This window comes from Megalopta genalis, chromosome 9 (assembly GCF_051020955.1).
Source record: "Megalopta genalis isolate 19385.01 chromosome 9, iyMegGena1_principal, whole genome shotgun sequence".
Classification (NCBI taxonomy): Eukaryota; Metazoa; Arthropoda; class Insecta; order Hymenoptera; family Halictidae; genus Megalopta; species Megalopta genalis.
Genome location: NC_135021.1, coordinates 13128979 through 13155851, shown reverse-complemented (window position 1 = coordinate 13155851; position 26873 = coordinate 13128979). Strand labels below are relative to the sequence as shown.

The 26873-nt window shown below is 39.3% G+C and overlaps 1 protein-coding gene across 11 annotated transcripts in view; it reads left to right on the top strand.

Moving 5' to 3' along the window:
* Window positions 1-26873, top strand: part of LOC117220757 (uncharacterized) — a 376568-nt gene that overhangs the window by 163040 nt on the left and 186655 nt on the right. The window contains exon 2 of one of the 11 annotated variants that reach the window (XM_033471024.2): window positions 5458-5713. The exons of 9 other annotated variants lie outside the window; for them this stretch is intronic. In XM_033471024.2, the coding sequence (XP_033326915.2) occupies window positions 5682-5713 (32 nt within the window). In that variant the 5' untranslated portion in view covers window positions 5458-5681. Of the gene's footprint in view, window positions 1-5389; window positions 5714-26873 lie in introns of all 11 variants that reach the window. One more of the 11 variants, XM_033471023.2, reaches the window with a different exon arrangement.

Sequence of the window (26873 nt, the reverse complement as noted above, 5' to 3'; positions counted from 1 at the left end):
GATTCAAGTGGCTGAAACTGTGGGAGACGAGAATCGTCGAGAATCGCGGAAGAAGCGATTTGAATGGTTTCTAAGAAAAATAAGAGTATACATAGAGTGTTTTATCCGTACGTTCGGTTAGTCGCCTAACGTACATGCGCGACCGAACTATTGTACGCTCGATTCGCGCTTCCTACGGCAAATTAATGACGTGGAAGGGTCTCCAGTAGTCTTAGAGAACTTTATTTTTTGTGTTGTACTCTCTGCGAGCGCTGGTGGAAGAATGCTCTTCCAACGCTGGAAAGTCGTGGAAGAGCACCCGTGGATGGAGGTAGATTGTTTATTATTGGTCAAGGCACGAATCACCCCTTGGAGGGGGGTGTCTGCCTTGACCCTTGTAGGGGCCTGAGAGGGTTTCCCCAATGGTGGGACCTTTTTATGGCCCTTGTCTCTGGACGCAACATAGAGAATCAAGTATTGTACCGCTCTCAAAGCTAGTTTTCTAACCTGCCATTTTTAACGAAATGGCGACTTTAGATTCACTGTGAAAGCAAGTGTTTCTTCCTTTGAAAGTTCGACAGATTTAAATTTATCTGGAGAGTTTAAAAGAATCTCGTCCGTGATCAGACTTCCATGGATTTAAAGTTTGAAGCTTCCTCTTGACAACGAATCTATAAAGTTTGGTGCACGATTTTTAAAAAATGAAGAATTGCAATGTAGAATTTTATAAAATAGTACTCTCTTTCCTTATCGAAATGATTGTCCGATTTTAATAAATATTGTTTTATACCTGCTGTTCGTATACAACTATGTAAGTACAATAAGTATTCGTTTAACTTTTATTTTATATAATAAAAATAAAAGCTCCTATCTCCCCTTGATTCGATGCAAATTTACTGTTCAACACCAGGCCAATGGGACTTTGTCAAAATGTCGGGTCACTAATTTTTGAATCTGAAATCGTAAAGATGCATTTATAAGTTATCTATTCGACATATGCGTAACTTGCGGTACATACGCGACAATAACGCTCGTTCGAAATCCGAATAAATGTCTCACTTTTATAAACTAAAATAAAACCGTTGCTTTTAGCGGACCGTAAATTTAGTATTAGAAGAGATGCGAAACCTTAAAATACCCGGTTTCTCATAAGCGGCAGAGTAGTTTTTATTTGCTCGGATAGAGACGCTTTAATAACGAAACATAGATAATGAGTGGAGAGATGAACAATTACTGCGAATGGTATGGCGGGCGCATGGTTTCGTAAGCATCGTCTCGAGTCGAGCAGCCAGTAGAGAGAGAGATCCATTAAAATCTCCGGCGCGCAGCGTTCGCGAAATAAAGTGAATCGAAACGAAGATCATTTGCCGGGCCAGTCGCGTCGGGTCCGCGTTTTCCTTTTGCCCGGTTTCAATTGCCCAATTACGCCGATGCTCGAAGCATTAACAACACTCGGCGCAGTCGAGAGCGCACTCTGGATGCACTCTTGTTCCTCGTAAAAAAACAGTAAAGCGGTCCACGTTCACATACGGGTCGCAGACTCGGTGGATTCATCATCGTTCCTCGAGAACGAGACCTCCGGGAAACTTCGCGAAACTCCGCGAATTCCGCGAAAATACTGACCGGCTCTCTTCACAATGTCGATGCGACCATCAGATTTTAATATTCGGATTCGTCATCCAAAACCTAATTACTCATTGTCTCAAGCTGATACTATGATCAGCTAGATTTCTGTTGTTACTCTTATAGTTCCTTCAAGTTTACTGCCGCGAATGCTATTCGCTGTTCGCTTTCATCTACGCTCGCATAATTAAATTATATTTCATGTATATATATATATTTTTTTCTTTTCTCTCCTTTTTTCTTTTCCTCGAGTTTTTATATTTAAGTTTTTTAGTTTGAAGTTTCTGTATTTTATCCGCCCTTGTGTGACTACTATATCATTGTTAGTATTTTCTCTTACTGTAACAAAGGGTTTATCCCGTCGATTAATAATGTTATGATTATTAGTATTATTATTTTCATTATAATTTATGGAAGGAGTAAGTAAATCGTTAAAATAAGGATGATCTTGTGACAATATTTTTTTAACGTAAAACATCGACGAAACTTTTGTTTATTTTTCATACATATACTTCGACATTTCAAGATACATAAATTTTCTTTCTCGATGCATTTCAATCGACGTTTACTGAAATAAAAAATCTTGTTTTCCATGAACCTCCTCCGCTCGACTGTGATGATCGGCGCGCAGTTAGTATTGTTTTCCACCGATCTAGAAGCATCATTAATTGGGACATTTACATTATATCTATTTTTCATTCATTTCGTATCAAATGCAAGCCTGCAACGTTCTAAAAATATTTAGTTGCATAACTAGAGAATTAAACAATATGAAATACAAGAAAAAGTTATTTTTTACGTAAATTTTAGTTGAAAATATAGACCGTTTATTTTGAAAGCGATGCAAGTCAATTCTTTTTAGTTATAAATAAAAAGATTACATTAACCACAAACTATGTAACATCTCATTATCTTTTTAAAATGGATTTACATCACTTTCAAAATAAACGGTCCATACATAGATGAACGAAAAATGATGATTAACACTTTAATAGTCACGTAGTCAAACGTCGTCAGGGGCCGGCAATATTTATATAAATTCGTGAAATAATTCAACACGTGCGAACATACATTTAAAACAAAAAAACAGTAACAACAATAACAATACATTTAATACAACAAATTAAATATTTTTCCTTCGTGTGATAATGATTAAAGCAATCACCTACATAATTATTAAAGCATCACACACACATACACATACACATGTTGTGTGAGCGGTCATTAACCCTAGAAAGATAACCATATGACAACGTACGTAAAAGATAACCATACGCTTCAGAGGCGCATGCTTTTCTAAGGCGTCAATTTTATACTAACAATGGATATTTATTTAAGTTAATCTAGTCATTTTAAAGGTTTGGCATTATTGTAAAAATAAAATGCATTTATATTATATTTTTTTATATTTTAAGTAATTTTAAACTTAAATCACTAGACCCCTATGAAAAATTAACAAAAATCAACAGTCTTCGGTTTATGGGAAGAAATCCCGTAAAATATCACAAAAAATAGTGTTTTATCCTTACAAACTAGTAGACTATAATATAATCAGTGTAAAAAAAACTATAATATTATAAAAAATTTCTTTAGAGACAGTCATGACAAACGTCTTTCTTGTGTTCACCACAAACTGTCTTTTTGCATTTGGCACAGGTCATCTTTGACATTCTTTTCTTTTTAGACGTGCAAAGACTGCAATAACGCCTTTTTTTGGCTGAGGGTTCTTCTTCATCATCTGCGGAAGCCTGTACAGCAGATTTTGGAAGAATATTTTCAATGTTGCTTCGCACATGCCTTGGCAAAGTGGGTGCTTCCAGTCTTTGCGTCATCCACGGTGCAGTCAGTTGTTTATTTCGCAGGCGCCTCTGCGACGTAGGTTATCTTTCTCGGGTTAAAGTGTTAATGTGCCTGGGTAACTGTAACCCTTGCCCTATCGCCGTACGAATGAAACATAAATGCTGTTAGAAAAGTTACCGTTCGCTGATATTCTCCCCAAGGTTGGACGAGCTACGGAATGATTTAGAGTTGATCGAGAAATTGATTTTCGGCTCCGATTACCTTCGACCCCGGCGCTTTTCCAGAACATTTTCAGGCTTCCTAATGAAATATTCCGGTTTCAAAGAGTCGGCGGCGATAATACCGGGCCGCGAAAACGGAGCGGAATATCCATTTTCGCGAAGAAAGAAACATCCTGACCGAGCAGTTTCCCCTTTGTCGCGACTCTGCCATTGTAGAGAGGGTTTTCGGGGGCAACTGCGACTCTTTGCCGACAAAGACCCGTTCTAATTTTCGCTCTGGACGGATATTGTATCGTAGCCAGACGGCACCGCGGAAAGAATCGGAATGGACGGCTTCGCGGACTATCGGCTGACAAAGCGTCTTCGGTTTGCTCTCCATTTCCAGAACACCGGCTACGTTATGACGAGATTTCGTCGGCGGACTTCCGACTATCTCGATGAAAAGCGTCGTGAGATTTTTGAGATCGTCCGAAAACTCAGATTTAGGAAAGAAGAAGCAGGAGATTCGTTTCTAACTTTTGCGAGAAGTTGCTGTACGCAAATGATTCTATAAATGGGTTAATATTTAGCATTAATTGGGGCATCGTTCTCTTCCCTGTAATTGTTTTAGAGGTGTTCGTGTTGACATACAACGACTTTCGTACAGTCCCGTCATAGATCGTAACGTGAGAAGATTCTTTTCTACGTTACCGGACGACGTGTTTTATTTGTTGAAACCGCTTTACGCGGAAGAGTTGCATGTCGTTCATTGCGAGAAGATCGTAACCACGTTATATAATCTTTTTCAGTAACATAAAGACATTATCGTTTATCGGATAAAGTTATATATACACAAATAGAAAGCTGTATTTAAATAGAAAGCTATATTTAGATAGAAAGCTATATTTAAGTAGAAAATAAGTTTCGCTTATTCTCCACAGTTCACGTACGTTCACAGTTGCAAACTTCGAAGGTCGTTTTCACTTCTTCACCAGAAAGCAGCTGGAAAACAAGCGTATGAAATATTCGTATGAAAAATACACTTTAGCAAAGTACCATAAAAATTGGCCGTGTTCGTTTACAATTCAGAGCGTAAAGTTAACAACGCAAGCTGGTATGCGAGCACGAATGCAGCGTGTAAGTTTCGCTTAACCCTTTCGCTCCGAACGACGGATATATCCGTCATCCATATGAACACTCGCGGAGCCGAACGCCGGATATATCCGACATCCACATGATCGCCCTCTGGGGACGAACGCCGGATATATCCGACATGCTGGTAAAATCGCCTCTTGTTACTATTGCGTGAATCTTTTGACGAAACAAACAAACGACAGTCCGAAATAAACGACACACCATTCAAGTTATATTTGTTCTACCTGCATTTCCCATTATTATTGTGTTACATGTCATAAAGGGATAGAAAATCGAAAGTACTAACTTTAGGACTAATTATTATGTATTATGTTTTGTATTATGAATATTATGTTTTATTTTATTACTGTATATTATATATTATTTCTTCACTTTTTCCATTGTTAATGAAACTTTTTTTACCTATTAAATAACTTTATACCTTATGCAGAAATTATAACTATATTGTTTTAAAGAAAAATCCCTTTTCTTTCCAAATACACTATCCACGCGCAATGTGCACAATTTCGGCGGGTGGTTCCGTTCAGGAGTGGCGCTACGGCGGACTGAACCGCCGTAGCGAAAGGGGTAAACTCGAGAGTTAACGTCGAGGTACAAATTGACCGCTACATCGTTGCGTTTCCTTTGTGAAGGAAAAAAGGAGGATGTAGAATTCCGTATCGCCGAATTTCGCCGAATTGAAAACTGGGAATTTGCTAAGGCTCGACTCGCGAAGATGCGTCTGTTCCTCTTCTCCGAGAAGTCAGCTCGCCGCTCGCACGATGCGGAAGCATCTCGCGAGAAATCGAGACGAAATAGTTGGATGCGTGCCTCGCGCGCCTCTAACCACGAGTAACGCTTGAATGAACGTGACAGGTGTTTTGTCGCGAGTGAATCTGCGTGTGCCCCGTGAGCTTCGATCAATGTGCGACACCCGCCGTCAACATGTTCACGTGCCTCTGGAATTTCTTCGACTGGTAAGTAAAACGAGACACCCTTGTATGTACAAAAAATTAAGCGAATTTGAGAAACCGAACGGAAACTGTTATCGATTCTAAAATTTATTTCAAAGTTAATTATTATTATTATTTATAAATTGAACGGGCAAAATACCAAAATACCGTTTACACTCGTACACGAAAGTATTCGAACGCTTACGTTTCTAACATTGAATCGATAAAATATATGTTTCAAACTGAAGCATTTGATATAATATGACACATATAACAAGACTGCGTAAGCAAAATTAGAAAATAATTCAACAATATATAGCGTTTTTACAGTTTTACAGTTTTTACAGTTTTTTACAATTTTTTCGAACAAAACATACATACAAAAGTATTCGAACGAAACAATTAATAGTTACTTCAATTGAACGATTAAAGGTTTTAATAGGGAGTTGAGATCCACCTTTTGCTTTTATAACAGCCCTAAGTCTGTTTTCCATTGAGTGGACCAACTTAGAAGTAACATTTGCATCTATCGATTGCCATATTTCAATAATATTTCGTTTTAACGCTTCTTTCGAAGTAATAACCGTATTTCTTAATCGTCTTTCTACTTCATTCCATAAATGTTCAATGTGGTTTAAATCGGGACTTTGCGGTGGATGTGGCACCATGTGTGGAACATTATACAATACCCATTCTTTGACTATTTTAGCGGTATGCTTCGGATCATTGTCAGACTGAAACCAATAATCGCTAGGTAAATTCAATTTTGATACGCTGCTTTTTAAATTTTCCTGCAAAATTTTTAAGTATTTCGTTTTGTCCATTATCCCATCGATGAACACGAGGTTTCCCACTCCACTAGATGCCATGCAGCCCCAAACTAATACAGATCCACCGTTATGTTTTATAGTCGGTCGTAGATCTCGCGGTTCCAATTCTGTGTTCATTTTCCTCCAAACACTTTTACGTTCATCGCTACCAAAAACGTTAAATTTACTATCTTCAGAGAATAATACTTTGTCCCAGAATGAATTATTTTCATAAATAAATTTTTCGGCGAATTTTAAACGTACAATTTTATTTTTCTTGCTAATAAATGGCTTTCTTTCTTGGAACACACAGAATTAGAACCCCGAAATCTACGACGAAACGTAAGTGTTCGAATACTTTCGTGTGTGTATGAGTGTATATCACAGAATATAACATATACGATGAATTATATTAAACTGTAACTAGTTATAATAACAGTTATAGTTACAGTTATAATAAAATTAACGTCGCTTTCATAAAAGGAAATTAAATTTTCTCTTCGCCGATATGTCCACCACGTTTTTTGATTACTTCTTGGACTAATTTCAGCATACATTTTAATCAGCTTTTTTTTTATTATTTCTGTCCCTACTTGTTTCCATGCATTTTGTAGTATGTTCCACATATTAAATTATTAATAAGTTGCACATATTAATAACACGAGAACAACATAACTATATTATAACATATAACTACACTGCGGATTTTATACATTTATGGGAAAATTGGATAAATGCAATACAGAACAATGAAGACATCGGGGAAATTTAAGAATCTTGTTGCACTATTTTTAATCTGTTGAAACTATTACAACGAGAAATACATCCTTGTTTAACTTTCGTTCCGCGCAATTGATGTAGACAATTTTTTATTTTGCACGAAAGTTCGCAATCGAATTATAGCTTAATGTGTACTTTCGACGATCTGATGCCATAAAAGTCGCAGACATTATCGAATCGGGATGAAAAATGACGATTTGTATTAAATAAGCAAGTGTCCCAATACTTTTAGGGAGGCGGGGGAGGGCGTACATCCTCGCGGATCTATTACAATTGCGAAATATTGCAGCGTAAACGAGCTCGGTCTTCGCCATTACGTTAATGGAATTACGGAAGTGTTCACCGGGAAGCTTACATTATTCCCTGAGGTGCAAATTGGTCGCAGCATTCTCCGCAATTCCGCGGCGTTTGTACGCGAGCCCGCGGTCGTATCGCGCGATTCCACGTGGCCGAGTCTGAGCGAGCCTCTCCGCTCCGCTCCGCTCCTCTCCTCTCCTCTCCTCTCCTCACCACCCGTCACGTCGCCGCTCATCGTCGTCATTGTCTCTCTTCAGCTATTTATTGTTGGACCCTTCCGCCACGACGCGCCGATGACAATGAGACTGCGACAGTGACACGCGGAGCCTAACGTTCACCGCAACTCGTCCGCGAATATCATTTTCCCGCGTTCGTTCGCGCCCGAATGCCATTACCTCCGGATAATTCTGTTCCCTCATTCATACGAAGAATGCAAATTACAGGAGTTAATTAACGATAGGACAATTTCCGACGGGAGACCTTTGTTCCTGAGCATCCAGTTTCGCGACGAAATGGTACAAACATGTTTTAATGTTTTTAATATTAATTTATATTTCTTTTTTGAATGTTGCTAGGCTCTCTGAAAAAATTGACGATTTCAAATTTATCTGTCACTATTGGAAATGGGTAGATAAATAAAAGTAATACGCAGTGAATTAAACTTATCCCTTTTAGTTTATTAATTTGATGTACGAGGAAGGACCGTCTTTACTCTCCTGATTGCTCCAGGAGACTGAAGACTATTCACAAAGACGAAACCAAAAACGTCACCTAAAGACAAAGAGCATTGTTTATCTAATGGTACTCTGGCGAGACTCTCGGCGTCGATTCGTTTTTGTAACTTATATGCTAGAAGGAAAAACTTCTGAGTATTCAAAAGAGAGAAAATAATCCAATAGTCACGTATTTTATATGAGATTTTAACTCATGTTAAGTGTATGTTATATTCAGTTATTAGGTCTACCGGAAAGTTCTGTCCGATAGTGTCACTTCAAGTTTCAATCCATATGCACATGTTGATTTGAGACATATATGACTATCTCTCTTTATCATTGCATTTACACACATGCGCTCTCCTAAATAAACCGAAACAAAGATGTCTCATGTCATTATTAAGTGAGACGCGATCGTGAAAACATGGCTACCGATGATAATGCCAGACCACATGCTGCTTTGGCGACTCGTCAGAAAATCGCAGAGCCAGGCTGGGAAATTCTGTCGCATCCACCATACTCCCCAGACCTAGCACCCTCCGATTATCACTTGTTTCTCTCTTTGCAAAACTTTTTACAGGAAAAAGAATTCAAAACTGAAGCTGATGTCAACCAAGCACTAGTTGAGTTCTTCGCCTCTAAAAATAAATCATTTTTAAAAAATGGCATTTACAAGTTGCCGTCACGCTGACAAGAAGCCATAAGTAACGATGGAAAGTATATTCTACAATAAATATTATTAAATGTATGAAAATCGTGTTATATTTCACTTCAAAAACGGACAGAACTTTTCGATAGACCTAATATAACTGGATACAAGTTCCATGACAAATAGCAGAGTTTTTAAGTAGAATTAAGACGTCACTATGACACAAGAATGTTTTAACAATATCGTCGATCTCTCGTAATTTTTGTACCATTTCATTCGTGCACCACTTTGTTGGACAGACAAAAGAGCATAAGACAGAATCATTAGTCGTGCATAAAATCAAAATTAATGTGCAACGTTGGGCCAGTCGTCGGTCTTCGGACACGATAATTGATTTAAAACATGCTTCGTGGCATTAGCCTCGCAGAATATCATATCGAATTTCCAAAACGTGCCTCCCTTTTTCAAAACAATGACTTATATCGCACTTTTGGTCGACGTACGATTTAATCCCGCAATAATCGTCGGTGGCCCGCAAGCAATTTCTCGATATTACAGAGCGTGTAATACGCGTTATCGAACGTTATACAATCCGGCCAGGTATGTTGGATTAAAGGGAAAGGCAGAGTGCAAAGAAATAATCGTGAAATAACATTTCTCGATAGCGAATTCTGATTCGCGAGAGTGGTAGCCGCGAGTCGGCGTACACTCGTACACAGATCCATATTTCAGCGTCCGCGAAAGACCCGTTTCAATATTTCCCGGGGTACCGGGGAGACTGTAAAGGGCTCGTTTCCGCACTTCGCCGATGCAATTTTTCGGCGTGGAAATTGAATTCCGAGGAGCCGTGAAACGAATCATCGCCGGTGTCCGGCCGGCTGGCCGGCCGGCAATCAACCTAGATTATTTTCACGAGACGCGAACTCGTCGCAGCAGCGGTAGTCGGCCCAGAAAAATTGGCCCGGGCTACTTGTGTCTCGATCAGCTTGCAAATCACCGACCAATTAACGGCTCGGATCGATTCCATCCGGTGACAATTGTTTAACGAACGCGTTCGCCTCGGCTCGTTTGTTGTGAACAATGTTCCTCGCGCGCGCCCGTTTTATTTCGATATCCACGAAAATTATCGGCGATTCGGTAGAGCTCGATCGAACTTCAACCTTCTCAATTAACATTCTATTTACCGGAAGAGGCTATTTATAATCCTCTTCGCGGCTCCGTCGGGCTCGATAATTTTCTATTAACCTTTCGCTTCTCATAGCGATTATCCAGGTTATTTTTATAGCACGAAACGGTGCTCGTTGTTGCAACGATAATACCGAATCTGATCATTTTTGTTGACATTTGAATTTCGTTTCATTTATTTGTACTTTATATTAAATTATTATTTATATTTCATTTGTTTCCTGTATTTATTATTTTATTTTAATTATTTTTCACGCTTTACTATATTTTATTATACTTTATTACGATTTATATTTAATTTCGTTTCATTTATTTATACGTACGGGTAAACATCCATTTTGACAATACGGAACAAAAACATATCATATTTAGACTATCGGAGAATCAGCGAATCAGTAAATTAAGCAAACAATTTATGAAAACTTGTTTTGAATTCTGTGATATTGGCTGCAAATATGTCTACTTTATCACTGTTATCATTGATGGGTTGAAATAGCGTATAAAAAGGATAAAAAAAGGTTTCCGAGTACCTAACAATTTTTGTTATCAAATTTGAAAATTAATGTTCATTACATAAATCTCATTTGATTTAATTTTCTTTCCTGCTATTATTTTCGTTTTGCATTTTATTCTATTGTATTTACGTCAATGTTTTTCTTATTATTACTATTACTCTTGTTTCCTCTATATTTATCCTAACTCTTTTAAAATCATACTCCTGTGATTGCTTTTATGTCGCCTGTGTTCCAAAGTAAATTATTACTATTATTATAAATCTTGTCTCTCCCACTTTTGTATTATCGAACAAATTATGCTGCCTTGGCAGCCATCGCGTTAAGAGAAATTGATGGATTTTTGCACGCACCATGCTGCCTCCAATAAGAGAAATCGATGGGTTTCATCGAGCACTGTGCTACCTTCGATATCGGTGCTTAAATATTGCCACTTTGGCATCGACGCGTGCCGTAGGCACTGTCCGTCGATTCTCTCGAGCAGCATGATTCGAATAGCGCGGCGGGAAATATGGGATTCCGGGGTGACCGACATCGTTGCATTCGACATTTTCGCGGGACGTCAACAAAGCTGCGAGAATCCAGTCGCCGGAGGTACACGTTATTCCTTTTATCGCGTGAAACTTTTCCTGGCCGGAACGGCGAACGCTGAAACGGAAGAGCACACGAATTGTCTACCGATATAGATCGCCGGGCCAAAGAGAATCGATTGCGCCTTGAATTCGATTCGCTTTTCAATCCGGCACGAAGACGCGGCCGTGCCCCTTCCGCTATCTTTCGAGACCTCGTCCGAAGAACCCGCATAAAAATTGCAGGACGCGCAAATCAACTTTACGGGTCGGACAGAGAGGGAATTTTATGGAATTCCAAAAAGTTGGAGGTTTATGGGAAGTTTGATAAAATTCCGGATGCTCCGAAACAGTTTCGAAGATGGTCTTTCAAAGAACACAGAAGAGTTGAAACGAAAACGCTGTAGAATATTGGATGAATTCGAATTATATTTATCAGCTTGTTAGAATTACATTCAGTTATGGTAATGATAAATACACTTTTCACTTCTTAGCTTTTTATTAATTTTCATTAAATCGAGGAAGGTAGAAAATGTGTTCTCTCTTTACGAGATGTCTGCGCTAATTCGATTCAACTCGGTTAAAAAATATGCCAATCGGAGAAGATATAATACATCGTCGCTTTGCGATTAGATCATATCAGGTGGTAAATAAACACCTACTTGCCAGATTGATTTTTCTATTCAACGGATATGTCGAAATTCAACGGAGCTTGTATAGAAGAGTCGAGAGGCGAGGGATTTGCGACAAAAATCGTAGAACGTTCAGGAAAATAGCAGGACTTACAGAATAGTTTGTAGAACGCTCGGAAGGAATCGAATGAAAAATGGCAAGATTTGCAGAAAGAAATTGTAGAAAATTTAGAAGCGTTGCACGATTCGAAGACAATTTGGAGGCTACATGACACGATTCGAAGGCAATTTGGAGGCTACATGACACGATTCGAAGACAATTCGAAGGCTACAAGCCACGATTCGAAGACAATTCGGAGGCTACATAACACGATTCAAAGACAATTCGGAGGCTACATAACACGATTCGAAGGCAATTCGGAGGCCACATGACACGATTCTAAGGCAATTCGGAGGCCACATAATACGAATCGAAGGCAATTCGGAGGCCACATGTCATGATTCGAAGACAATTCGGAAGCCACATGACACGATTCGAAGGCAATTCGGAGGCCACATGACACGATTCTAAGGCAATTCGGAGACCACATAATACGAATCGAAGGCAATTCGGAGGCCACATGTCACGATTCGAAGACAATTCGGAGGCCACATGACACGATCCTAAGGCAATTCGGAGGCCACATGCCTAGTACCTACCACGTACCTTATAGATCCACGGTCTCTCTTACCTGATTCATACCTAAACAGACCATTTTGTACTGTCTTACAGGAATTCCATTGATTCTTAGCATCGACGTAGCAATAAATTACATAGGCGTAGAACTAGCACAGGGAAATTCACAGCAACCCGAAATTTGGCATTTTCGGGAGAAATTACTGTGTGTATTACGAAGTCTGCTGAATGAATGAATTAATCGAGGATCTCTCTCTTTCTATCTTAAATGCGTGATCAAGTCAAAAGCGTTGCCGTGCAAAACGTCGAAAGTAGGCGCGGCTTATCACTCCCACGAGCTTCTAATAGTCTTAGCCTTAACTGCGACAGCTCGGTCGTAAAAGGTTTAAGGATCAGGATTAATGAGATATCCTGGATACGAACCTCCTCGGAAGTTGCTTGAAAGCGGAGACCGATTACGAATGGTAAAAGCAGCTCTCTTTATTATATCCCGAAAACACGAATCGCGTCGCGAATTAATTTAATTAACGCATTCAATTAACAGCAAAACGCAGAGTGTTCTATTTTATACACTCGAATCGCAACACCTATCCTCAACGATCTAGTATGCGAAAGATAATTGTTCTTCGTTGCAATTTTTATAAAATTTGCATAACGTATTTGTAAGATTTGTATACAATTTGTGTAACGTATTTATAAAATTTGTATAAAATTTATAGAACGTATTTATAAAATTTGTATAAAAACTATATAAAACATTGAAATAATAAAATTGATGAAAAATAAAATTGTTTGTAAAATTTGTGAAAATAGAAAAATATTATATTTGTGTAAAAATCTGCAGTTTGATAGAGTAAATGAATTTCGAATAGAACAGAGCGGAAAGAGGACAACGTAAATGAATCCTCGATCATAAAACAAGAAGTAAAACACAGAACGAATGGACAATGTGGATTTACAGGAACGTGAATCGATAACAGACGCCAAGTGCAACGACCTACAAGTTTCGACGTTATCCAGCGCTCGATCTTTACTTTTTAAGAGAGCACTATCTTCCACTCCGCTTCAATACTTCCCGTCCCTCTCTCACACACTCTCTTCTCTCTCTCTCTTCTCTCTCTCTCTCTCTCTCTCTCTCTCTCTCTCTCTCCCTCTGACACAGCCCACCGACTCAATTATTCAGAACGACGTCGAGTCCCTGATACGATTAACGTTGGAACTGCCCAGAAATTCTTATCACGTCGTCGCAGTCCTATTTTCCTACCGACTGGCGCTTGAAACGAAAACAAAAGCTGCACCGTTCGCGAAAAAGAGTCGTAAATATTACAAAGATCGTAGAACCCAATATACACAATTTCTTCGATTTCATTAACAAGTTTTAGATTGAAATCAATCGGGATAGTCTGATCTCGAAAACATTCACATCCGTCAGAAAGTGCGAAAAATTATTCAATCGGAAGGTTTTTGATCGACGGATCGAAAGTATCATCGTTGAAACGTTCCTTTTCCACTGGCGAAAAAAATACGCGATTGCGAAACGTCGAAACAGCAAGGTGCCTCGTTAAAGTTGCAGTCGTGGAATCGGAGTTGTCAGCGTCGATCGTCAGCGCGGATCGTGGAATCGCGTTTGACTTCGGTTAAACGTGGCTCCCCTAAATTCGCCGACATATTGCGGCCGTATTTCAGCTGCGGAAAGAACACAGCGGGACATCGGGTCCAGAGGTTTATTGCGGCAGCCAGTTTCCCGTGAATGTAACTCGCCGGCTGGGCCTGTGACGGAAAAGTGGTCGCTGCTCGACGGAACAGGAAACGAAAAATAACGAAAACGTTCGTTGCTAGTGAAGAGAGAGAAAGGGACAGGAAGAGAGAGAGAGAGCAAGCGAGAGCAAGAGAGAGAGAGAAGTGGTGGATAAACTTGGGCAGCAAGCCTCGCCTCCGTTTTCGAGCACGGATCAGCGATTCGGCTCAAAGAACGCGAACCGCGCGTGAAATTACTTGGAAGAACTTTTATTAAACTGTCGCGCAGAAGTTTTATTTCGATCCCTGAAAAACTGGCGAGTACAGAGAGTGAGTGAGTGAGTGAGACAGAGAGAGAGAGAGAGAGAGAGAGAGAGAGAGAGAGAGAGAGAGAGAGAGAGAGAGAGAGAGAGAGAGAGAGAGAGATCCACTTCGCTATCCCGCGATAATTCACCGGACCAGTCGTCGAATTAGTCTCGTTATCCTGCTTTCTGCTCGAGGAACTGTTCGGTTATTCCTACCGTGGTTTCTCTCTCGTTTCCCCGTTTCTTTCTACCAGTTATCGCGAGGATTATGCGATTCCCGGATAATTAGTTTCCCAAATATTATACGCGGGCTTTATCACGTTCGCTATTAACAGTCACGTGTATGTCACGATCGTGATTCCGTATCTTCGCGAAGAAAATTAAATGAATTCTACACCTTCTCGTTGGTTCGCGTTGGAACACACAGTATATAATATACTCAAATATATGTATAAGATGATCTACGATATTATTCAGTGAGTTTATGATTTTATAAGAGGACTTCGGACTTCTATAATGGTATACATCTTTCTTTTGTAATAACGACAGTACATACTTGTATGTCTGATAATCTTTCATTTATTGTATTTTCTAGACCACATATATTTTTATATCTAACATTTATATCTAATATTTCTTACTTTCAGCATTGCATACATATGATTTTACTTTTTATTTTTATGCTTGTTGCACTCATGAGACGATTACAGAAAATCAGATCTGTAATAGAAACGAAGGGACGTCGAATAAAAAGCTGATCAGAGAAGCAACGAAATTATGGTAAAAATGAACCGATCAAATACGAGAGACGCAAACATCAGGACATTTTAGCTTCCGCTTCTCGTAACGAATTTTTTCCTCTTGCGCAAAGATCCAGCGATCGGGAAGCTCGCCTTTATTCCCTAACAATTTCCATGGGGCGAACGAAAATCCCTAAGGCAACCTTTTATCCAGGCCTTTCGAATCCGGCATTGTTTCCGAATGGAATCGGCGAGCGATCGGCTCGATGCCGATTTCGAGACGCTGCATCGGACAAATTGGTTTGAAATTCCAACGAACCGTGGCTCTGGCGGGAGGGTGGGAGAGAAAGGAGTCGATCTTTTAAGAAGTAAGACGGCCGCCGTCGTTTCCTCGAACAGCTGCAGAGAGGAGCCGAGGCAGGAATGACAGAGAAGCGGGCGAGAAAGGGGATGAATCGGTTAAAGAAAAAGAGCTCCGCGCTCTCGCATCCAACGGAGGAAGATCCATTTCGCCCCGATTCCGCTCTTTCGGGACTCTGCGAAAGAGCCTGCCGGATAATCGAACCTTTAAATATAGATTCTGGTCTCGCGCGATTGATTCGTTCGTGGATATCCGAGCGCGATTAAGATCCGAGGCGGAATCGCCGGCAGCGAGGTTCGATCGACGATTTTTTGTGGTGGAGATGCGAGTGGATCGTTTGAATCTCCATGCTTAATAATAAAATAATATATATTTATCGGGAACATCGTAGAGTTTATATAATATGCTATAAAACAGGGTTAGCCATTACACTAAATTCTCCCTAATTTTCCATCAGCTTGTAGTTCGAGCCCCGCGGCTCATTTTTATATTTAGCGATTGTCAACAATTATAAAAATGAGGTGCAAGGCTCGAATAATCGTATCTCCTCTTCCCAAATTGTCCATTTTTGTTTAGAAGCTGAATAAATATTAGGAAGAATTTCCTGTGTTTGGATATTTATGCAAGATAATTACTCGATTGAATTCCTTTTAGTCGAATATTTTATTCGAATAACATTATTTATTCGTTATAAATTATTCTGTCTGTCTATTCGAATCAGTCTTCACTCGAATAATTTTTTAGTAGAACAATTCTTTATTCGAATAATTTTGTATTCTATTAAAAGTAATATGGAAGAAATGAATCGATAAACTATGAAAAATTACATTTTTATTCAAATCAATTGTTTTCCGTATGCATTTCTGTACGAATAAATTCTTGTTCGAATAATATTTTATTCGGAGACATTTTTATCTGAACAAAGGTTTGTTCGATTGAATGTTTATCCGATAGTGTCGAATATAATTGTATTCGTCAGTCTTTATCTTTTATCCGTCATCATTTTATTAAATTTCGCCCAGATCTGCCATAAAACGCTGCTTCTCCCGCTCTCATTTTCTCTCAATCGCTCTTTTAAAAGATTTCTCTCTACCTGCGCGACTTCTTGCTCACAATACTTCTCTTATAATAACCGTTACATCCTTCCCGCTCTTCCACTCACGTTTCAACTATGTATATTCCATACACACTGTGTATATAGATGATACCCGCACGCTCGTTTCCATAACACGAACCTTAAGCCACCGTCGTCAACACAATATTTTCTCCCGCGTCACACTCCTCCTTCCGTGCAAACATCACTGTCCATCACACGATATCATTATACAGTGTATGAACACCATTACCGCAGGTATATCTTCGCAATACCTACGGACACCTGAAAGACAGTCTCCTCGTGGATTAAACATTACTTATATTTCTCGCAAGAAATACGAAGTAAAAATGGCTTTGGTCGTTTTAATGATTTTTCGTTTGATCGATTTTCTAGCATCTGTATTTGCGTATCCATTTTTATCATAAATGAATAAAATCCGCAGAATAATTACCGGTTTTCATTAAATTTCCTTTATGTGTACTTATTCATAGCATTGACAGTTTTCTTGATGTGCAATATAAACTGTGTAATTGACCATATGATAATATAATACTGATGATGATAATATGATACAAATATTGACCAGATAATAATGTAATTGACCAGAGAACTTAACTGTAAACAATGTAATCGACCCACAGTTGCGAAACAACGTTTGAATTTTATTATTCCATGCATTTCGTTTAAAATTGTGATCGGTATAAACCTTCACCTCAGAATCTTTTCCACAGCTATCATGATTAGAACTTCTCGACACGGATCTATTTTGCTGAAACATTACAGCTACCATAATTAGAAGTTCTTTATCTTGGAAAGACATGTATCTATTGGGTTGGCAACTAAGTAATTGTCGATTTCAGTTATATAGATGTCTTTCACTCCTATTTTTATGATATTCGTGAATGTTATATTATAAAATTATTATTATTATTATTATGTTATTTTTTATTATCCGCGAATGTTATCAACTGAACAAATTGAATACAGTGGCCAAGGAAAAGCGACCAGAATTGGTCGATCGTAAAGGTGTCATTTTCCAGCAGGACAATGCTAGGCCGCACACGTCTTTGTCCACTCGGCAAAAATTGATGGATATTGGTTGGGAATTCATGTTACACCCACCATATAGCTCTGATCTCGCGCCATCGGATTACCACTTATTTCGATCCCCGGACAACTCCCTTCGTGGTAAAACTTTTAATGATGATGACGCTGTCAAATCTCACTTAACCCGAGAAAGATAACCTACGTCGCAGAGGCGCCTGCGAAGACTGTTGATTTTTGTTAATTTTTCATAGAGGTCTAGTGATTTAAGTTTAAAATTACTTAAAATATAAAAAAATATAATATAAATGCATTTTATTTGTACAATAATGCCAAACCTTTAAAATGACTAGATTAACTTAAATAAATATCCATTGTTAGTATAAAATTGACGCCTTAGAAAAGCATGCGCCTCTGAAGCGTATGGTTATCTTTTACGTACGTTGTCATATGGTTATCTTTCTAGGGTTAACTCAGTTTTTAGCCGAAAAGGATCAGACTTTCTACGAGCGTGGAATTTTCAAGTTGTCAGAGAGACGGCAAAAGGTCATCGAACAAAATGGAAAATACATTACAGATTAAACTTCGTTCCAAGTAAAAAAAAATTGTTTATTTCATTGAACAAATCGGCAATTACTTAGTTGCCAACCCAATATTTTGTCCGAGGGTTACAATCGTACCGCCAAATTCATAAATTCTAGCAGCTGGCTTAAATGATTAACGTTCGGTCTAACAAATTCATACCATCGCCGTCCTCGAAAGCATCGAAGAATCCGTGAAAGGAAATCGATAGGCAAGGGGATCGAGTGAACTTAGCGAGCGAAGAAGCTTCTGGCATAGCTCGGTTTAGCACGATAGCAGGAAACTCGGCGGCGCGTCGTCTAAATAGCAATTATTTCGCGAGATCGAATTCAATTAGCTTTTTAAATAATTCTCGAGTTTAATCAACGACGCTTGAATCCCCGACGCCTGCCGACTATCCGACGGGGATCCCATCTGCTCGCGGAGAAGTTGCTCAACTTGGAGCTGTCCGCCGGAAGTCTAAAAGCTTCGCCGGATTTCCAAGGGATTTCGAAATGACGACTAACTAACTGTCGGGGAGGGCTGATTGCTGGCAGGCTCTCGGAGCGTGTGCCAGTCGTCGGCCGGTCGATAACTGACTTCGAACTGACTAGCGTTGCTCGATTCGTTCCCGGAACGATGTCTCTTCCGTCCTTTTCGGTCCGCTGGTCAATCCCGTATGCAAAGACGAACGAAACTTCGACTGTCTCGCAGCGAGGCTCCGTCCGAGTTGCGAATCCTCGAGCAGCCTTGCTCTGGCCGGCTGCGTTCCCCGTTTTGCAATTTAGACGGTCGCCTTCCGCGAACTTCTTTTCTTTATTTATGCGACTGGGCAAGACCAGCGCCGACCTTTTACGCGACTCGTGGTGTCCGAGCAACTTCTCGCCGGCGCTGAATCGCTCGGCGCGATTTTCACCGTGCTTCGACCGAGATCAGTTCGAAGCCGTCACTAGCCGATTATCCTCTGCTCTCGGACTTAAAAATATGAATGCTGCACCTATACGCGACACGAGAAGGCGACGTCTCTGCAGGTATCGATCGTCTGAATATGAAAAATGTGGAGCATCGAATGTCGCGATGCTCGCCGCTCGAAACAGACCGCGCTCATGAATGTTTATCTCGGGGAACCATTTATACGATCCGGCTCATTCATTTTTCAGTTGAACGTGGGAGCTCGATCGTGTTTCACGGGACAAAACTGATTATTGCGGAACGCCTGCATTCTGCATGACCATCCAAGACATGTTTTGATATCTGACGGAAGATATTTAGTTTCATTTAATCAGTTTGCGTGTACAGACTGTAGACTGTACAGTGTACCGAAACTATTAAAAGTTATACAAAAATTATACGCTTCTGAAAATATATTTTTTATTTCTTTTTTTTTGCATAGTTCGTACGTTTTTATGCTTTAAGCTTACAAACATATGCAATACGCGTGTCCTTCGCGATATGAATATATATACATATATATACATGTGGAAGATATTCTACATGGGTACGACATATATATAATAATAATAATATAATATAATATATAATATAATAATATAATATAATATAATATATAATATAATAATATAATATAATATAATATATAATATAATAATATAATATAATATAATATAATATAATATAATATAATATATAATATAATAATATAATATAATATAATATCATATATTCAATATATATATTGAACGAATTAATCCTAGTTAATTTTTTATATTTTCCCTACATACTAGCATATTTTCGCTGCATATCAGCATATCTGTCGTGCATAAACACCGTATGTTTTTCACATGTTTATTGCGCGTAAATAACCTGAGTCTAATGATTAGCCATCGACACAGGACAGTTAAGTTCACCCGAAGCCAGTCTCAGAAAATGTGATGATATAACAGTACAGTAAATGCTCCCTAATTGACGTTCAGCTTGTACACAAAACTAGACAATTTGAGAAGTGGAGATACGATTTTTTTATTAGCTATCGATTGTTAACAATTATAAAAAAGAAACGAGTCGCATGGCTGGAATAATCGTGCCTTCTCTTCCCAAATCTTCCATTTTCGTTTCCAAGCTGAGCGCCAGTTAGGACGAATTTAGTTCCAGAAGTAATACGAAGTTCGTCGGTTCGTGGGACATCTGAAACTATGAATAGCTTATCGGTTTCTGAACAGACTATCCGTCCAGTCTGTGCAAATTTGCCAGGCATTGATCGCCGTTAAATAAAGGGACAAAGAAAATGAGGTCGGCTTAAGGAAACTCGCTCAGTACTCTGCGGCCGCAGTATCAATTGCACGCGTAACTGCATTCGCGAGGGTTGCAGTCGCAAGTTCTCGCCCCTCGTTCACCGGTACACGCGTTTTCGGGTTCGCGTGTGCCCGCAGAGCGGTGCGGCTGCGCTGCACCTAAATCTCGTGGCGATGCGACTCGGTGCAGCACGGTGCAACGCGGTGCAGCACCGGTGCCAGTGTTGCTGCGCTCTCACACGACGCGGCTCGGCGTGGCTGGATCGTTACACCACTTTATCGAATGAACGCCGTGGCCACAGCCTTCGCGAACAAAGTACTCCGAGCGCTGTGAATCGATTCCTCTCGAACGGTTCCAGGCTGCACGAGCCGGTTTCCATCTGATACCGGTGGCCCGGGCTGAATTTGAAAGAGACACCCCAACAGTTGATCGCATTGTCCTCCAGAATCGAAATTGCGAGGAAGCGATCGGTGATGAAACTTGCGAGACCGACGACTGCATCGAACGCATAATTAATAGACTGCTCATCGCTGTGGAACGGACAAATTTTCTTAATGAACTGCGAGGAACGGAAGTTAAATAAATACGTACTTTTCCGTTTAATAAGGTCGATAAAGTAAGGAGTGTGTAAGAACATCTTTAAATCGTTCTAATGTCTCCCTTGTTTGGCATTTAAGCTAGTCAATTTTAGGATAAATGCATAAAATCCGCAGTCTACTAATTACCCACGTTGACGATTTTTTGGCGTAATCAAACCTTTTTCATTCGCTGTTATCCTTCATACAGCGACTACGACAGATTTTGTAGACGTGATTTGTATTTTTCTGCTATTATGTTATGTTAAATTTTACACAATTTTGGTACTACTCATTCAGATTTATACACGTAAGTAAATAATTTTGGTTGATACGCGTCTATAAAATTTGACGTAGTTGATATTTTATATTTATTTTAAAATACATTATTTAAATTTGAATAAGTAAATTCGTTCTCGGTACATATTCGAATTTAAAGAATTTAATTTAAGATAAATACGAAAAAATATCCTCAGTATCTTATATCTTTATGTTTTACGCTTTCTATTTTGTTTATGTGCTTCTCATTGTACGCTGAATTTGGAGATAAGCTATTAATAATAATAATAATAATAATAATAATAAGCTATCATTCAATAAGCTATTAAACTATTAAACTGTCAGTTGTACTAAAAACGCGAAGAGAAGTCATATTCTTGTTAATTATACAGTTTGCTAGAATAGAAAACTATTATTATGTTACATGTTTCGTTTTAAAGGGATGAAACATTGCCAGCGATCTCGGACAAATAATTCTAAGCTCTTTCATTAAATGAAGAACTTTTTTTATTCTATTTTGTATGAGGTTTCTAAAAAGAAGTTCTTTTAAGAAGAACTTTGAAGTATATTTCAAACATTATCAACGTATAATGAAATAACAACGAGATTGCATGCACAATCTGAATGCTCGGGGAAGATTTAACATCGATAAACGTGTTTAGCGAAGCAGTAAATCTCTACGCGAGAGAAACAGAAGGAAAACATTTTCTTTATTCATTGACACAACGGAAGGGACCGTTTGAACAATAATCTTGCGGCGGTGTTCGCCGGTTCACGAATTAACAGCTGCGGCAAACAGTTCAAAGATGTTCGAGCATTTCGAAGAAGACGATCGTTAGAAAAATAAGTTCGCTTCACGCGGAATCAGGTTCTAGGCGAGCACGATGAAAATGTCCGACCGGCATAGCCATCTGCATTGCAAATGTCACGCAACCAACGCGACCTCCCCAGCCGCGATTTACGCGAAAACAAGGAAAACTCGGGGAATTGCTATCGCTGTGTAAAGTTTGTCGAAGCAAGACGAACGAACGGGTCTCGGGACGAACGTTGCTCGGTCGAAGGCCAGAGCCCGTGGAACAAGCGACGCTCTAATTGCAGTTAATAGCCTCGGCGGTTTCCGGGTGTAAACGGTGTCCCTTTGGAAGGGACTTCCGTCGCCTCGCGGCCGGTTTTATCAGCTGGGACAGGAGACAATAGTCTGGCGATACTGTCTCGTGTGGATCTCGGAGTTCAGACGATCCCCGGAAACTCGAAACGCTATTAACTGACAGAATCGGAACTGCGTAGGTGTCTCGTTGCTTTGTCGTCTGCGAAAGCGCAGTAACTTTGTCCCTAGCGTCTTCAATTTCGTTGGACCTTCTTTTCAATTTCGCTCCAACTCGGTGCTTAACATCGGAAAACAGCTGCGATGGTGATCAACCATTTCGAGAGGTTTTAGAGTAACACTATGGTTTAGAGGCGTTATTTATTTATTTATTTACTTAATTCTTTATTTATTTAGTTAGTTATTTATTTACTTATTTATTTATTTATTAACGCTTTAATCCAGATGATTTATTCAGCAAATGCAGTGTTGTTACATGTACATACGTTCGATATTATTTACCGTTAATTTCTGTGTTATTACGAAACATTGTTTAAGAAAACTATAAATTATTCGTAGTCCCGCCATATATCGAGATAACTAATGCAATGAGAAAAGTCGTACTTGTCCTTGAGAAGCTTTGTTTTTAGCGTACTTAATACGTTCGTTCGCATAATCTAGATATTGTCATATAACATTTTGTTATATAGAACTGTTATATATAACTGTTCAATCATTTTGCGTATTTATGATACAGTAACATGACAAGTTCATAGTGAAATCGTAGAGCAATATTTAAATTATCGCTTCGCCTATGATGTATCCATGCGACGTTGTCTACAAATTACCTTCCATCGTTTTGGACACTTGATTCCAATTGTTAAAGTAGCTCACGAAACTGATCACTAGATTACGAACTTTATGGATTTATGATAAAATTGACCCCGGGTAAAAAAACCAAACAATTAAGACATTGGAAGAAATTGCGAATATTCTTACGTTCTTCTCAATTCATAGAAATCATCGATAGAAGAAACACATTTTTCGTTCATTTCCGTTTCACGTCAGTTTTATTCCGCATGAGGATCCGCGGTCTATTGATCAGACACCATTTTGGACGTAACAACTTTTTCAAAAATGGATCGAATGGCTTGTATCTTTTTTTTAGATGCCAAGGAGACAGTTCTGTGTTCCGTGAGCCAATGTATATCCAACTGCAAAGATATTTCAAAATGCTGTAATCTTCAGCGTATTTTGCCCGTTTATTTAACACGTTCCGCGCCACGTGTACCATCGATGGTACACGCTTGCATGTTTACTTAGTGAACTGAACAAATTGTTTACAAGAAATTTAGAACCGAAGAATCAATTTCCACCGCAAGAATGGGCGTTGATAAGTTTTTGTTACGTTGTTATGTGTACGAGAATTAATAATTGCACGTAATACATCAAGTTTTAGTAAAATATCAAAGTGTGAAGATTCGAGTAAAAAAAGCTCGGCACGGAACGTGGTAATAAATAATAGTATTAATAACAATAATAAAATTTTCTGAAGAATGTAAAATTGAAAATGACTTTAAAAGCTTTAAAATGATTTATAGTTTACCGTTGCACAATTATAATGCTTTCAATATCGGCAATTCTTCTCGAATGCTTCCTAGAAGCGCTGCATATACAGTCGTGTAATAAAGGGGATGGCGATAACGACAATAATTGCGGGCACCGTGAACGCAGCCGACTCCGAACGGTTCGGAGGGCATATACAGAGGCGCTGGTATATATGTAGAGGCACTGGCATACTGGTGTATCGGTATACTGGTATAGTGGTATACTGGCATAGTGGTGGATCGATGAGGATTCGTCGCCGGAGGCGGAGGCTAGCCGCGTTCTTCCTGCTGGACGCTATCGATAACCGGGGTCGGCAGTCGTTGCGGTGATAATGCTTCGCCGGGTGATAAATTAGCACGATCAGGAATGAGAAACGGCGCCGGATAGGGACAATGCCGGCCGACTGTGGCCTGGCATCGCCGCGATCGCTTCGCCAATGGCTTTCGACTTCTCCGTTCCATCGCCGAGCGAAAACTTGCGAAAGTATCAATTCAATCACCCATCCCCAAATTTTCTTCAACCTGTTCGCTACCATTGAACACACGTGTTCTCCCCATAAAACCTTCGTCATCGCCGGAAATCAGAATTATAACCGTCGGAGTCCAATTAGCTTCTCGGTGAAAGAGAAGAGAAATTAGAGAAAAGTTCCGTAGATTCTGCTTATAACCAGCTGGCTGTTATAGTCTCTTTGAAAAATGTGTAAGTTACTCTAATTATACTGTGTATGTTTGATCTTCTTTGTATCTTTGTATTTTGTTGTACTTTCATAAAATATATAATTTAGTTCTTATCGTTTTGCAAGAATTTTATAGAACTCTATTTTTAAGCTTGGCATTGCTGCCGATTCGAGCGACAAGGGTTAATAAAGAATATTGAAATAAATGCATATTCTTCTGCTCTATTCTACTCGTCTTTGACGAGTATACTCGTCACGAAGGAATGGCAACAGTTTGTGTTATGACTAGACTGCGGATTTCATGCATTTATGTCAAAAACGAATAGCTGAAGTATAAGAATTATATATTTAATATCATTGTAATAATATAATATAATTTAATATTATATAATTGTAATAATATAATTATTATATTATATTATTACAATTATATAATAAAATAATAAATAATATAATTTAATATTATATAATTGTAATAATATTATATAATTATATATAAGATTATAATAATTATATATAATATAATATTATATACGTATAATATTTATATGTAACAGACGTAACAACAATTTAATAACACTGTTACAGTATTCGCAACTTATCCAAATTATTAGGAGCAATTTATATTTATTTAATTCCTTAGCATCGTCTTGGAAAATGTTGCATAAAGATCCGCAGTCTAGTTATGACGAAGAAATGGTTTACCAGGTTATTCTAAAGTAATTTACTGGATTATAATAATAGCAATTATGGCCACAAACAAAATTCAGAGATCCTCACAGCATTTTACGAACTCGTAAAGAAACTGCTTCGAGGTGAACTCGATGTGGACCGCTAAAAATTGATCAACTTTTGCAAATTTATTTCAATCAAGGTATTGGATCAACCTATTTGACATTGTACGGATACTATCCTACACTCTTGAAGCAACTGAACATATTTTCGTCTGCAAGAAATACGTATGCAGCGTTGTGATGTGCCATTTATCGGGAACTCGAAATTCCGATGTAGCCGCGAATGGCTAGCACGTCGACGCATCTCTAAATAAATAAATAAAACGGACAGAATTAGATTCGCACTGTAGTTTGCACTCCATGGAAAAATGAAAGAGCCACTTGGCGCAGAATAGTGGTACAATGGAAAACGACGAGCACGGCAGTCGAAGGGTCGAAGGACGCGCGGACAAAAGGGATGCCTTTGACTCGACAGAATTTAATTAAACCGCGCGACAAATAATTCAAGCCAGCCTGGAGCGGGGCGGAGGGGGGCAGCGGCTTGTAAAGTTTGCTCGACAGAAGGATTACAATGGGGCGATATCGAGCCGGAGAAATTACGAGCGAGTGAACCGCTGTATATCCCCACCTTGCCGCTTTCCGCTCCCACCGGTCGCGCCGCTATCGCTGATTTACGCTGTTTACTTCGTCACCTGCGTAATTGCCGGTATTCATTAACGGGGACGTTCGCGGCATACCGAGCCTAGCCTAGCCGAATGCATCGTCAGAGGGAGAGGAGAGAGGGAGAGAGAGAGAGAGCCGGAATGGACGGGCAAATGCACGAGGAAATGCACGAGCGGAGTGCAAGCGCTCGGCTTATGCCGCGCCGCGGACGTTATCGTTAACAAACAGCCTCGAGATCGCTGCCGCGCCAACCGATGGAAAGTCAACGGAGATTTATGATCCTGCGGAACGCGATCTTGCTTGGGACTACCTAGCAAATTGCCTGAAATGAGTGGAGTACACCTGGGCCGAAAATACAGCGCCGCATCGGCGCGCAACATTATAAAACTTCGCATTCGCGTGCGGGACGGGGCTATTTTGTTGAAACCGATAGCTTCGGAAATGAACGCGTTTGTAAATTGACACGTCCGCGAGGTTGCGAATTAATGGCTCTATCAGTTTCGATTAACACATCGGCTGCCGCGTTGCCCCTATGTGGCTGACGGAACTATTTGCTCGAACTAAAAATACGTATACATGTAGATATACATACATATACATACATACATATATATATATATATATATATATATATATATTTACTTTA